The 15,100-nt window shown below is 56.0% G+C and overlaps 1 protein-coding gene across 7 annotated transcripts in view; it reads left to right on the top strand.

Annotated features, from left to right (window-relative positions):
- Positions 1-15,100, top strand: part of LOC125450025 (serine/threonine-protein kinase WNK3-like) — a 73,647-nt gene that overhangs the window by 39,545 nt on the left and 19,002 nt on the right. For all 7 annotated transcript variants that reach the window (XM_048525961.2, XM_048525958.2, XM_048525954.2 and 4 more), the window contains 6 exons: positions 3,729-3,993; positions 4,817-5,025; positions 5,587-5,651; positions 6,087-6,237; positions 8,670-8,786; positions 13,620-13,790. In XM_048525961.2, coding sequence (XP_048381918.2) covers positions 3,729-3,993; positions 4,817-5,025; positions 5,587-5,651; positions 6,087-6,237; positions 8,670-8,786; positions 13,620-13,790 — 978 coding nt within the window. The remainder of the gene's footprint in view (positions 1-3,728; positions 3,994-4,816; positions 5,026-5,586; positions 5,652-6,086; positions 6,238-8,669; positions 8,787-13,619; positions 13,791-15,100) is intronic.

Raw genomic sequence — 15,100 nt, 5'->3', positions numbered from 1 at the left:
AACAAAAAGCAGCCTCCCGGCTGCAAAGCCTGGCTTGTACATGGGTGTTCTGAGTTCTGAATGCACTTGAGAGAGAGAAGGTTTGATTTTTTTCTTTAGGGAAGGGGCAGTATCTGCAGATGGAACAGAGTTGGCCATGACGACACAGAATCTGTTGGTCTTCAGCTCCTCTGGGGTAGATCACCAATGTGTCTAACACAGTCACAGAATCATTTAGTTCAGAAACAGACCTTCTGGCCCAACTACTCCACGCCCACCATAATCCCAAACTAAACCACTCCCATATGCCTGCGTTTGGCCCATATCCCTCCAAACCTTTCCTATTCATGCATTTATGTTGGAACTGTATTTGCATCCGCTACTTCCTCTGGCAATTTATTCCATACATGACCCTCAAAGTTGCCCCTCATATCTTTTTTATGTCTTTCTCCTCTCACCTTAAAAATATGCCCCCTACCCTCAGAAAAAGCCCATTGCCATTCACTTTAACTATGCCCTGCATGATTGTATAAACAACCTCCTTTGATCCAGCGAGGAAAAATGTCCCAGACTGTCCATTCCCAGCAAGATCCTGATAGATCTTTTCTGAATCCGTTCCAGTTTAATAATGTCTTTCCTACAGCAGGGTGACCTAGAACTGTACACAGTATTCCAGAAGAGGCCTCGGTCTTAAATTAAATCTCCAGTGCTTGCCAGAGAAGAAAGATACATAGAGTAGCCAGAGGTTGAGAAAATTCTCCATATCTGTTGTAACCCCCCCCCCCCCCCCCCTTGCTTTTAAACTGTATCCCCAGTACAAGACTGTCCTACAAGAGTAAGCATCCATCCAGTCAGGTCCCTGCTTGGCGGATAAAGTGGTCAAGAAGGTATTTGGGATACTTGCCTTAATTAGCTGAGGTGCAGAGTTTAAGAGCAGTGGGGGGATGTTATGTTGTAACTGTATAAAATGACAGGTCACTGCTGGAGTATTCTGTACAGTTCCGGTCGCCCAAATCCGCGAAGGATATTATTAAACTGAAGATGGTTCAGAAAAGATTTGCCAGGGTGTTGCTGGGAATGGCGGGTTTGAGAAATAAAAATAGACTACAAAAGACTGGGACTATTGTCACTGGAACGCACGAGGTTGAGGGGTGACCTTATAGTAATGTATAAGATCGTGAGGGGTATAGATAAGCTGAATGACCAGGGTCTCTTCCCCAGGGTGGGTGTGTTTGGAATGAGTTGTCGGAGGAAGTAGTGAATGTAGGTACAGTTACGTTTAGAAGATGTTTGGATAAGTAAATGAATAGGAAAGGTTTGGAGGGATATGGACCAGGAGCAGGCAGGGATTATATTCAGTGCAGACTGGTTGGGCTGAAAGGTCTGTTTATGTGGTGTTTGACTCAATGACAGGGAAAAGCACTAGGTTGGACCCTTGACTGAGTCTGAGCCCCTGTTTCTGGCAGGGCTGTGTGGGTGAAGTTTTTCATTGGGGTTGCATTACCCTATTTTCCTTTACTCGGGGCCCACTTTGATGATGAACACGGGAGAGCTTCCTGAGCAAAAGACCTTCCTGTGACAGGGGTGATGCAGAGGGGAGGGGGAATGGTTGGGAGGGCTTGCGTTTAGAACACAGAACATAGAACATAGAACAGTACAGCACAGAACAGGCCCTTCAGCCCACAATGTTGTGCCGACCATTGATCCTCATGTATGCACCCTCAAATTTCTGTGACCATATACATGTCCAGCAGTCTCTTAAATGACCCCAATGACCTTGCTTCCACAACTGCTGCTGGCAACGCATTCCATGCTCTCACAACTCTCTGTGTAAAGAACCTGCCTCTGACATCCCCTCTATACTTTCCACCAACCAGCTTAAAACTATGACCCCTCGTGAAAGCCATTTCTGCCCTGGGAAATAGTCTCTGGCTATCAACTCTATCTATGCCTCTCATTATCTTGTATACCTCAATTAGGTCCCCTCTCCTCCTCCTTTTCTCCAATGAAAAGAGACCGAGCTCAGTCAACCTCTCTTCATAAGATAAGCCCTCCAGTCCAGGCAGCATCCTGGTAAACCTCCTCTGAACCCTCTCCAAAGCATCCACATCTTTCCTATAATAGGGCGCCCAGAACTGGACGCAGTATTCCAAGTGCGGTCTAACCAAAGTTTTATAGAGCTGCAACAAGATCTCACGACTCTTAAACTCAATCCCCCTGTTAATGAAAGCCAAAACACCATATGCTTTCTTAACAACCCTGTCCACTTGGGTGGCCATTTTAAGGGATCTATGTATCTGCACACCAAGATCCCTCTGTTCCTCCACGCTGCCAAGAATCCTATCCTTAATCCTGTACTCAGCTTTCAAATTCGACCTTCCAAAATGCATCACCTTGCATTTATCCAGGTTGAACTCCATCTGCCACCTCTCGGCCCATCTCTGCATCCTGTCAATGTCCCGCTGCAGCCTACAACAGCCCTCTACACTGTCAACCTTTGTGTCGTCTGCAAACTTGCTGACCCATCCTTCAATTCCCTCGTCCAAGTCATTAATAAAAATTACAAACAGTAGAGGCCCAAGGACAGAGCTCTGTGGAACTCCACTCACCACTGACTTCCAGGCAGAATATTTTCCTTCTACTACCACTTGCTGTCCTCTGTTGGCCAGCCAATTCTGTATCCAAGCAGCTAAGTTCCCCTGTATCCCATTCCTCCTGACCTTCAGAATGAGCCTACCATGGGGAACCTTATCAAATGCCTTACTGAAGTCCATATACACCACATCCACAGCTCGACCCTCATCAACCTTTCTAGTCACATCCTCTAAAAAACTCGATAAGGTTTGTAAGGCATGACCTACCCCTCACAAAGCCGTGTTGACTGTATTTGATCAAGCCATGCTCTTCCAGATGGTCATAAATCTTATCCCTCAGAATCCTTTCTAACACCTTGCAGACGACAGACGTGAGACTTACCGGTCTATAATTGCCGGGGATTTCCCTATTTCCTTTCTTGAAGAGAGGAATTACATTTGCCTCTCTCCAGTCCTCAGGTACGACTCCAGTGGAGAGCGAGGATGCAAAGATCTTCGCAAGTGGCGAAGCAATTGCATTTCTCGCTTCCCAAAGCAGCCGAGGACAAATCTGATCCGGGCCTGGCGACTTGTCAATCGTAATGTTTGACAAAATTTTCAGCACATCAGCTTCGTCTATCTCTATCCATTCCAGCTTGCACACCTGCTCTTCAAAGGTTTCATTCACTACAAAGTTCGTTTCTTTCGTAAAGACAGAAGCAAAAAACTCATTTAGGGCTTCCCCTACCTCCTCAGGCTCCACACACAAGTTCCCTATGCTATCCCTGATCGGCCCTACTCTTTCTTTGACCATTCTCTTATTCCTCACGTAAGTGTAAAATGCCTTTGTGTTTTCCCGGATTCCTTCTGCCAAGCCTTTCTCGTGCCCCCTCCCGGCTCTCCTCAGACCATTTTTGAGCTCCTTCCTTGCCTGCGTGTAATCCTCTCTAGCTGAACTTGACCCTAGCTTCCTCCACCTTATGTAAGCTACCTTCTTCCTTTTCACTTGAAGCTCCACCGCTCTCGTCATCCAAGGTTCCTTAATCTTACCCTTTCTTGCCTGTCTCAGAGTGACATATTTACTCATCACTCCCAACAACTGTTCCTTAGCTGTAGGCGAGGTGGGGTTTGGGTGTGCTGCAACGCGCTAAAACGACTGACCCTCAACCTTTCCAGGTCAAGTCGGGGTTCTTCCACGAGAACGACTCCAAGCTACTGTCCAAGTCCATCCGAGACCGGGTCTCATTCATCAAGAGGAAGCGGCAGAGGACGCAGCAGATAAAGGAGGTGGAGGAGCGCCGCGAGCAGGAGGGGCATGAGAGGCAGCGGTCCCAGATCGAGCAGTCCGCCACCGGCTGGCAGCCCAGCCTGCCGGAGTCTGAGGATCCTGAGGTTGACCAACACGCGCAGCAGAGCAAGCTGCTGAAGGGCACCACCTCACGTGAGCCTGCAGCAGTTTCCTTCCTCCTTCAACTCTCACCTGCACCCTCCCCAACCCACACTCCGAGGGCGATAGCTCCACATGGATAGCAGTGTCATTGGCAAGTCCAGCACTTAAATTGCTCCTAGTATAGAATCTTCCGCTGGTACCATTTCAGTGTGGCATATAAGAGCCAACCACGTTGCAGTGGTCTGAGCAGGTCAGGTCGGCGGGTTTCCATCCCCGAAGTAAGGGACTAATACGATGACTCAGTGGTCAATGCTGCTGCCTCTCAGTGCCGGAGATCCAGATTCGATTCCGGTCTCGGGTGCCTGTCTCTGTGGAGGTCACATGTTCTCCCTGTATCTTCGTGGGTTTCTTCCAAGTGCTCCGGTTTCCTCCCATAGTTTGGGGGTGGATTGATGTGCTATTAGCCATGGGCAGTGCAGGGTTACAGGGATAGGGCGTGAGCCTGGGTCTGGGTGGTGTGTTCTTCAAAGGGTCAGTGCAGACTTGATGGGCCAAATTTCACAATATGAAAGAAGAGCACCAGTGATTCCATTTGGAACACCTTACTGCAAACGTGACTGATGTGTCATCACTTGAAGTTCTATCAATTATTACTGTTAAAATCTGAGAGATTGGCTAAGAATCTTCCAAAGTATTCAGGGATGTGGGATGGATGTGGCTGCAGGTCGTTCAGTCAAGGCTGCGCCCCCAGTAGAAGCCCCTCAAGCCTCTGGTCTGCTGCGTCGGTGAGGATTGTACACAAAACTCGCTCGCTCTGATTAATGCTCGCTTTCTTTTCCTCTCTCCGTTAACCGTCTCCCCCCAACTTTCCCAGTGGACGCCGTTGCTGATAGCGGCCTGGGACCCGCAGCCTGTTCTGAATCTCGGGCAGGAGCTGTGGGGCACACCATGGTCTCAGAGGAAAACCTGGGCCCACTGCACCTGTCCTCGGGCTCGAGTGTGGAGTCTCATCCCCCGTCTGTGAGCCTCCAGCCATCTCAGCAGCAGCAGCAAGTGGTGGGCAGCTACCCGCAATCCATTGTGGTAAGAACAGCTCCACTCTTCCCTGACTGAGGGGTATGGGCAGCTTCCTCAACATACCCCGGCTTAATTCTTGGGTGTGTCTTGCCACCTGGGCTATTCGAGACTCTGAACTTTGTGGATCATCTGCAGCATTTGAGAGTGTGCTATTGGATTGGTGATGTCATGGCATCCCCTCACGCACTGCCACTTGGGCAGCGTCCTCCCCATGCCATTCTTCCCTTTGGTGAGCCCAGCATTTGTAATTGCCCCTCGAACTGGGCGAGGGTGGTCTCACTGGACCATTTGAGGGGATGGTTAAAGAGCCAGCCCTGGGTTCTGGTGAGCTGTCTAGGCCAGACTGGGTAAAAACGGGGCAGATTTCTGTCCCACGAGAATGAGAGCCAACTCTGGACTTTCCGACAGTGATGCCGGCTATCCTGGTCGTCGTTGCCGAGACGAGTTCTCGATTTCTGCTTCTATTCATTAATTTTAAATTCCACCAGCGGTGTGTGAATAATTCATTCATTCATCCTTTAATTGATCCATTCATTCATTCATTCACCTTCTCGCTCTCCCTTGCAGCCCGCCCCGCACCAGGTGAACCCCGAGCCACAGCGACCGGCAAGACACGGGCAGGATCCTCTTGGGTAGGGACTGCTATCGACAGCCACACACGTCGTTGCTCTGATAGTCCGCAAGTCTCTCGCCTTCGCTTGTCGGGGGGCGTGGAGGGGAGGATGCTGCTGTGGGCAAAGACTTGCCTGGCTTCCCAAACAGTGGCTGGGGTTGCGAGACAAGATTTCGGAGGGTGGGGGTTGGGAGAGGCACACTGTACATTCCAAGCGTCGCATTCCAGCTGCATTCCCTTTCTGCCACCTCTTTGAGCCCTGGAGATTCCAGCGAGTTACGCTCAATGTGAAGAGAGGACTTGTCTGAATGCCTTTCATGCACGCGTGGCAGCCAATTCGCATGCTGCTAGCCCCTACGGTTGGTGGTAGCCAGATGGTCGCCATCTCTGGGAGGCCTGTACGCTGAGCATTTTTATATTTTGTTTCATTTTGCTGCGTTCTGTTTCCCCTCAGCGGGACCCCTGACGCCGTGAAGGAGGGGTCCAATGGCAGCGAACCGGCAAACGGGAAGCCGGAGAAAGCTCAGAAGCCCCCACTGCGGAGGACGTCGTGCACTCGCGACCGTCTGGACAGGTCCACCAAGTTCCAACTGACTGTCCTGCAGGTAATCCCGGCGTGGCTGAGGGAGGGAGAGGTGTTGGATTGGATTCAGGTCTGTCACACCATTCCCGTGAAATCATGATTGGCCAGTGTCACAACTCTGTCTGCCCGCCCTGACCCCAGTTCCCTTTTATTACCCCGGCTGCCACAATGAAAAGAAAGCAGAACCGGCTGCCAGAGTTGGAGGGTCTGAGTGATAGGGAGAGGCTGAATAGGCTGGGGCTGTTTTCCCTGGAGAGTCAGAGCATGAGGGGTGACCTCCATAGATATTTATAAAATCTTGAGGGGCTTGGTTAGAGTAAATAGACAAGGATGTTTTCCCCAGGGTAGCGAAGGCCAAAAGTAGAGGAGGTGAGGTTTAAGGTGACAGGGAGGAGAGACATAAAAGGGACCTAAAGGACAACTTTTTCTCACACAGGGTGGTGCGTGTACGGAATGAGCTGCCAGAGGAGGTGGTGGAGGCTGGTACAGTGACAACATTTAAAAGACATCTGGACGGGTACATGAGTAAGAAGGGTTTAGAGGGATATGGGCCAAATGCTGACAAATGGGACTAGATTAATTTAGGATACCTGGCTACCATGGATGGGTTGGACCGAAGGGTTTATTTCGGTGCTATATGACTCTATATCCTGGGTGCAGGAGGAGCCCGTTTGGTCCATGTGGGCCAGACTGGCTAAGGATGTCCACCTTCTTTGCTGGATTAGTGGTGAAGTCTTGAGTGGCCCACCCTGAGTTCACATACCCTTCTGTCTGCTGCTGTCAGAGAGGGAGGCTGTTCAGCCCCTCGAGCCTGCCCTGCCATTTGATGAGGTTGTGGCTAGTCCACGTGCGGTTTAGCTCCACTCTCCTGTTTGTTGCCCCAACTCTGTCCATGATCAATAATCACAGCCCCCACTGCTGCCCAGACGGAGGGAGCATCCCACAGACTTGCCATCCTCTGGAGGAAGATGTTCCAACTTATGTTTGTCTTGGACGGAGACCCTCTCATTCTGAGACACTGCCAGTACTCCTCCATCCCCCTCCCACCACCATTGTTTTCGGCTGTTGTCCCTCCATCATGAGGGGCAAGCATCCTCTTGGCTTCCACTCTATCAAATTTCCCGCTGCCTCTTGACTGATACCCCTCCTGTTCTTCTAAATGCCAATGGGGACGTACCCAACCTGCTCATCCTCTACTCGTAACTGCCTTAACTTTAAAAGACGTGATGAGCTGGATTCAGGAGGTTTTTATTCTGTGTGGCGGTGGATGTATTACATAGAATCATACAGCACAGAAATAGACCCTTTGGTCCAACCAGTCCGTGCTGACCATGCTCCCAAACTAAACTAGTCCCACCTACCTGTGCTTGGCCCATATCCCTCCAAACCTTTCCTCTCCATGTACTTTGTCAAATGTCTTTTAAAGGCTGTAACTGCACCCAGATCCACCACTTCCCCTGGAACTTGGTTCCACACATGAACCATTCTGTGTGTAAAATTAAATTGCACCTCATGTCATTTTTAAATCTCTCTCTTCTCACCTTAAAATGTGCCCACTAGACTTGAAATCCTCCACCCTAGGGAAAAGACACCCAGCATTAAAGCTACCTATATCCCTCATGATTTTATAAACCTCTATAAGGTCACTCTGAACTTCCTAGGCTCCAGTGAAAAACGTCTGTGTCCCCAGCCTTTCTTTATAACTGAAACCTTTCGGACCAGGCAACATCTTTGTAAATTCGGTGCAGAAGGAGCCAGCCTCAAGGGAATTGGTTTCTCTTAATCGATGTGATCGGTTCCTTTCGCGGCTTCAATCGGTGCCCCCTTGTCCTTTGTTTCGTTGGTTCACTTCATGCAGACACCTTCGGCTTTGTTGCACCCCCCTCGGAAGTCAAAGTTGTGCAGAGGCAGGGCTTGTGTTGGTGGAACCCCAGATCTCCCCTCCTGTCTCCCCACCTCAATTCCCAACCCAAAAACAAAACTCCTCTGCCCTCTTGTTACCATTTTCCCTTCCCCATCACTGTCTGCAGTCGATGAACATTTGTCGCATGTCCCAGCTTGTCCCTGTTTGCAACTCGCTTTCTCTGTCACCTCCTCCAGCCCCCTACACCCCCCTCCCTATGTCTGTCACACCTCCCAGCCCCCTACACTCCCCTCCCTATGTCTGTCATCCCCTCCAGCCCCCTACACTCCCCTCCCTATGTCTGTCACACCTCCCAGCCCCCTACACCCCTGCCCTGTCTCTGTCACCACCTCTCTAACCTTCTATGAGCTGCATCCCACCCAACCCCTCACCCCCATGTGGCTGTCTGTTTAGCACTGGTCTCCTTACTGGTTGGAGCAGCAGTTAGCAGGGTGCATTCTGAGCTGGGTGATGATACTCCTGGATGTGGGAAGGCGAAGAACCTTTCTAACACACATTTACTCCTGCATTTCCCTGCACTGCTTCTGCAGGTTTCCAATGTGGGAGACAATATGGTGGAGTGTCAGCTCGAGACCCATAACAACAAAATGGTCACTTTCAAGTTTGATGTGGACGGCGATGATCCAGAAGACATAGCTATTTACATGGTGAGTGAGTGGGTGTGAACCAGAAAGCATTGGTGGCTCTGTCTCAGTGCCTAGAAGCTGAGGCGACCTTTCACCTCCGACCACCAACACACTCCACTTCCAAGGCTCGTGCACGGCACATGCATTGGTCAGTGCATCGGCCATGTGGCTCAGAGCAGATGTTGGTGTCCTTCTGTTTTTCACTGCTGTCTTTAGCTACATCCATCCTGTGGCTGGGTGGTTTTCTCACCAAGTCTTATACTGATTCTGCACACCTCTCTCTGGAAAGCACATGCTCTTCCTCCTTTTCCTCCTCTCCCTCCCTCTCTCCCTCCCTCCCTCTCTCCCTCCCTCTCTCCCTCCCTCTCTCCCTCCCTCTCTCCCTCGCTCTCTCCCTCGCTCTCTCCCTCCCTCCCTCCCTCCCTCCCTCCCTCCCTCCCTCCCTCGCTCCCTCCCTCCCTCCCTCCCTCCCTCCCTCCCTCCCTCCCTCGCTCCCTCCCTCCCTCCCTCGCTCCCTCCCTCCCTCCCTCCCTCGCTCCCTCCCTCCCTCGCTCCCTCGCTCCCTCGCTCCCTCGCTCCCTCGCTCCCTCGCTCCCTCGCTCCCTCGCTCCCTCGCTCCCTCGCTCCCTCCCTCTCTCGCTCCCTCCCTCTCTCGCTCCCTCCCTCTCTCGCTCCCTCCCTCTCTCGCTCCCTCCCTCTCTCCCTCCCTCTCTCGCTCCCTCCCTCTCTCGCTCCCTCCCTCTCTCGCTCCCTCCCTCTCTCGCTCCCTCCCTCTCTCGCTCCCTCCCTCTCTCGCTCCCTCCCTCTCTCGCTCCCTCCCTCTCTCGCTCCCTCCCTCTCTCGCTCCCTCCCTCTCTCGCTCCCTCCCTCTCTCGCTCCCTCCCTCTCTCGCTCCCTCCCTCTCTCGCTCCCTCCCTCCCTCTCTCGCTCGCTCCCTCCCTCTCTCGCTCGCTCCCTCCCTCTCTCGCTCGCTCCCTCCCTCTCTCGCTCGCTCGCTCCCTCTCTCGCTCGCTCCCTCCCTCTCTCGCTCCCTCCCTCTCTCGCTCCCTCCCTCTCTCGCTCCCTCCCTCTCTCGCTCCCTCCCTCTCTCGCTCCCTCCCTCTCTCGCTCCCTCCCTCTCTCGCTCCCTCCCTCCCTCTCTCGCTCCCTCCCTCCCTCTCTCGCTCCCTCCCTCCCTCTCTCGCTCCCTCCCTCCCTCTCTCGCTCCCTCCCTCCCTCTCTCGCTCCCTCTCTCGCTCCCTCTCTCGCTCCCTCCCTCCCTCTCTCGCTCCCTCTCTCGCTCCCTCTCTCGCTCCCTCTCTCGCTCCCTCTCTCGCTCCCTCCCTCCCTCTCTCCCTCCCTCTCTCGCTCCCTCTCTCGCTCCCTCTCTCGCTCCCTCTCTCGCTCCCTCTCTCGCTCCCTCCCTCCCTCTCTCGCTCCCTCCCTCCCTCTCTCGCTCCCTCCCTCCCTCTCTCGCTCCCTCCCTCCCTCTCTCGCTCCCTCCCTCCCTCTCTCGCTCCCTCCCTCCCTCTCTCGCTCCCTCCCTCCCTCTCTCGCTCCCTCCCTCCCTCGCTCCCTCCCTCCCTCTCTCGCTCCCTCCCTCCCTCTCTCGCTCCCTCCCTCCCTCTCTCGCTCCCTCCCTCTCTCGCTCCCTCCCTCTCTCGCTCCCTCCCTCTCTCGCTCCCTCCCTCCCTCCCTCCCTCTCTCGCTCCCTCCCTCCCTCCCTCTCTCGCTCCCTCCCTCTCTCGCTCCCTCCCTCTCTCGCTCCCTCCCTCTCTCGCTCCCTCCCTCTCTCGCTCCCTCCCTCTCTCGCTCCCTCCCTCCCTCTCTCGCTCCCTCCCTCCCTCTCTCGCTCCCTCCCTCCCTCTCTCGCTCCCTCCCTCCCTCTCTCGCTCCCTCCCTCCCTCTCTCGCTCCCTCTCTCGCTCCCTCTCTCGCTCCCTCCCTCCCTCTCTCGCTCCCTCTCTCGCTCCCTCTCTCGCTCCCTCTCTCGCTCCCTCTCTCGCTCCCTCTCTCGCTCCCTCCCTCCCTCTCTCGCTCCCTCTCTCGCTCCCTCTCTCGCTCCCTCTCTCGCTCCCTCTCTCGCTCCCTCTCTCGCTCCCTCTCTCCCTCCCTCTCTCGCTCCCTCCCTCCCTCTCTCGCTCCCTCCCTCCCTCTCTCGCTCCCTCCCTCCCTCTCTCGCTCCCTCCCTCCCTCTCTCGCTCCCTCCCTCCCTCTCTCGCTCCCTCCCTCCCTCCCTCTCTCGCTCCCTCCCTCCCTCTCTCGCTCCCTCCCTCCCTCTCTCGCTCCCTCCCTCCCTCTCTCGCTCCCTCCCTCCCTCTCTCGCTCCCTCCCTCCCTCTCTCGCTCCCTCCCTCCCTCTCTCGCTCCCTCCCTCCCTCTCTCGCTCCCTCCCTCCCTCGCTCCCTCCCTCCCTCCCTCGCTCCCTCCCTCCCTCTCTCGCTCCCTCCCTCCCTCTCTCGCTCCCTCCCTCCCTCTCTCGCTCCCTCCCTCCCTCTCTCGCTCCCTCCCTCCCTCTCTCGCTCCCTCCCTCCCTCTCTCGCTCCCTCCCTCCCTCTCTCGCTCCCTCCCTCCCTCTCTCGCTCCCTCCCTCCCTCTCTCGCTCCCTCCCTCCCTCTCTCGCTCCCTCCCTCCCTCTCTCGCTCCCTCCCTCCCTCTCTCGCTCCCTCCCTCCCTCTCTCGCTCCCTCCCTCCCTCTCTCGCTCCCTCCCTCCCTCCCTCTCTCGCTCCCTCCCTCCCTCTCTCGCTCCCTCCCTCCCTCTCTCGCTCCCTCCCTCCCTCTCTCGCTCCCTCCCTCCCTCTCTCGCTCCCTCCCTCCCTCTCTCGCTCCCTCCCTCCCTCTCTCGCTCCCTCCCTCCCTCTCTCGCTCCCTCCCTCCCTCTCTCGCTCCCTCCCTCCCTCGCTCCCTCCCTCCCTCTCTCTCTCGCTCCCTCCCTCCCTCTCTCGCTCCCTCCCTCCCTCTCTCGCTCCCTCCCTCTCTCTCTCGCTCCCTCCCTCTCTCGCTCCCTCCCTCTCTCGCTCCCTCCCTCCCTCCCTCCCTCTCTCGCTCCCTCCCTCCCTCCCTCTCTCGCTCCCTCCCTCTCTCGCTCCCTCCCTCTCTCGCTCCCTCCCTCTCTCGCTCCCTCCCTCTCTCGCTCCCTCCCTCTCTCGCTCCCTCCCTCTCTCGCTCCCTCCCTCTCTCGCTCCCTCCCTCCCTCTCTCGCTCCCTCCCTCCCTCTCTCGCTCCCTCCCTCCCTCTCTCGCTCCCTCTCTCGCTCCCTCTCTCGCTCCCTCTCTCGCTCCCTCTCTCGCTCCCTCTCTCGCTCCCTCCCTCCCTCTCTCGCTCCCTCTCTCGCTCCCTCTCTCGCTCCCTCTCTCGCTCCCTCTCTCGCTCCCTCTCTCGCTCCCTCTCTCGCTCCCTCTCTCGCTCCCTCCCTCCCTCTCTCCCTCCCTCTCTCGCTCCCTCTCTCGCTCCCTCTCTCGCTCCCTCTCTCGCTCCCTCTCTCGCTCCCTCTCTCCCTCTCTCGCTCCCTCCCTCCCTCTCTCGCTCCCTCCCTCCCTCTCTCGCTCCCTCCCTCCCTCTCTCGCTCCCTCCCTCCCTCTCTCGCTCCCTCCCTCCCTCTCTCGCTCCCTCCCTCCCTCTCTCGCTCCCTCCCTCCCTCCCTCTCTCGCTCCCTCCCTCCCTCTCTCGCTCCCTCCCTCCCTCTCTCGCTCCCTCCCTCCCTCTCTCGCTCCCTCCCTCCCTCTCTCGCTCCCTCCCTCCCTCTCTCGCTCCCTCCCTCCCTCGCTCCCTCCCTCCCTCCCTCGCTCCCTCCCTCCCTCTCTCGCTCCCTCCCTCCCTCTCTCGCTCCCTCCCTCCCTCTCTCGCTCCCTCCCTCTCTCGCTCCCTCCCTCTCTCGCTCCCTCCCTCCCTCCCTCCCTCTCTCGCTCCCTCCCTCCCTCCCTCTCTCGCTCCCTCCCTCTCTCGCTCCCTCCCTCTCTCGCTCCCTCCCTCTCTCGCTCCCTCCCTCTCTCGCTCCCTCCCTCTCTCGCTCCCTCCCTCTCTCGCTCCCTCCCTCTCTCGCTCCCTCCCTCTCTCGCTCCCTCCCTCTCTCGCTCCCTCCCTCTCTCGCTCCCTCCCTCTCTCGCTCCCTCCCTCTCTCGCTCCCTCGCTCGCTCCCTCCCTCGCTCGCTCCCTCCCTCGCTCGCTCCCTCCCTCGCTCGCTCGCTCCCTCTCTCGCTCGCTCCCTCGCTCGCTCGCTCCCTCTCTCGCTCGCTCCCTCTCTCGCTCGCTCCCTCTCTCGCTCGCTCCCTCTCTCGCTCGCTCCCTCGCTCGCTCGCTCCCTCGCTCGCTCGCTCCCTCGCTCGCTCGCTCCCTCTCTCGCTCCCTCCCTCTCTCGCTCCCTCCCTCTCTCGCTCCCTCCCTCTCTCGCTCCCTCCCTCTCTCGCTCCCTCCCTCTCTCGCTCGCTCCCTCTCTCGCTCGCTCCCTCCCTCTCTCGCTCGCTCCCTCTCTCGCTCGCTCCCTCCCTCGCTCGCTCCCTCCCTCGCTCGCTCCCTCCCTCGCTCGCTCCCTCCCTCGCTCGCTCCCTCCCTCGCTCGCTCGCTCCCTCAATTACTTTCTCCTCCCAATAATCCCCTCCAACACTCTGCCTCGGTCTCTCTTGGCCTCCCCTCCTCGTTACTCCTCCCTACGTTTGTCTTATCCTGCTGGTGCTCCCCCTGCCACTTGCCTGCCCTTTTATGCCCCCCCCCCCCCCCGAACCCCACAATTCTCCCATCTCCTATCTCTGTTCTATCCCTGTCCTGTACCCCCCACCGCCCTGCTGTTTCCCCAGTGTTGAGAAGCCCCCCACCCCCCCAAGAGCGGCTGCTAACTGGCTAGAGCGGCTGCTAACTGGCTCCCTGTTTCTTCTACCAGGTGGAAAATAACTTCATGCTAGAAGTTCAGAAGCCGAAGTTCATCGAGGAAATGCGAGCTATCATTACGAGTTCCCAGGAAATGCTGAGAAACTCGGTGGAGGGTGAGCGGGGTACAGACGTGGCTGCCCATTACCCCCCGGCCGACCTGGGTCAGTCCGACAGTGGGGCGGTAAGTCTGAGCATGTGGCACGAGAGACCAGGAGCGGAATGGCATCGCTGAAAGGCAGGATGGTGTGTTAGCGGGGGATTCGGAGAATGTTGAGGCTTCAGTGGCTGCCTTTACCAATGGGATCTTCCTCTGGAAGGTGCCGCACATGCGGCTGAATAGGCCTCTGAGAGTGGTCTAAACCCTCTTCAAGAGGAGAGTGGAGAGAGAGAGAACGTCTGTGTTTCTCTCCTGCACACTCTTGGATCGGTTCATCTCCTCCCCACCTCCCCCAGAAAATAGAGTGCCAAGACCGGGCCCACGTCCTTGTGAACGTGACATGCTGCTGCAGTGGGGAGGGGATTTTTGCCCTGCCCGTTTTGGCCACCCTGACCTTGCTGGGCTTTGCTAGAATGGTTTGCTCCTGCTCACGTTTCTGAAATGGGCAAGAGTACCATCTCTCTATCCTGCGCATTCACTCGGGAGAAAGTTCTGGATGCGACTGGACCGTACCTGTTTTGTCCCTCAATTGATCAATTTAGGGCGGCACGGTGGCTCAGTGGTTAGCACTGCTGCCTCACAGCGCCCGGTACCCGGGTTTGATTCTGCCGTCAGTTGACTGCCTGTGTGGAGTTTGCACGTTCTCCCTTTGTCTCTGTACTGTACCTAACCCTGAGCTGTCCCTGCCCTGGGAATGTTTGATGGGGGGGGAGGAGTGTGTAGAGAGACCTTTACTCTTGATTTAATCCCATGTTGTCCTGTCTTTGAAGTCATAGTCAGAGTCATACAGCACGAAGCAGAACCTTTGGTCCAATTTATCTCTATCCACCAAATTTCCCAGGATGAACTAGTCCCATTTGTCAGTGTTTGCCGCATTCCTCTAACCATTTCCTATTCATGTACCTGCCTCGGTACCTGTTTAAACATTGTGACTGTACCTGCATCTACCACTTCCTCTGGCAGTTCATACTGCATATCAAGCACCCTCTGCTTGAAAAATTTGTCCCTCAGGTTCCTTTGTTTTGAACCCGTTCCTACCTTAGGGAAAAGACATCTGCAGTTCAAAACCAAAAGAACTGCAGATGCTGTAAAGCACAAACAAAAACAAAGTTGCTGGAAAAGCTCAGCAGGCCTAGCAGCATCTGAGAAGGAGAAAACAGTTGATGTTTTTGGTCCGGTGACCCTTCCTCAGAAATGATAGTGGCTGTGAAAATGTCAGTTTATATGCAGAAGATAGGGAGGTGGGTGAGTAAACGATAGGACAGAGCCCAGAGAGAGAGGGACTGTTGGACAGACAGAGGAGTTGCTAACCATCAGGCTGGAAGGGTGAATAG

Source organism: Stegostoma tigrinum, unplaced genomic scaffold, assembly GCF_030684315.1.
Source record: "Stegostoma tigrinum isolate sSteTig4 unplaced genomic scaffold, sSteTig4.hap1 scaffold_316, whole genome shotgun sequence".
NCBI lineage: Eukaryota > Metazoa > Chordata > Chondrichthyes > Orectolobiformes > Stegostomatidae > Stegostoma > Stegostoma tigrinum.
This window is presented reverse-complemented; position numbering and strand designations above follow the sequence as displayed.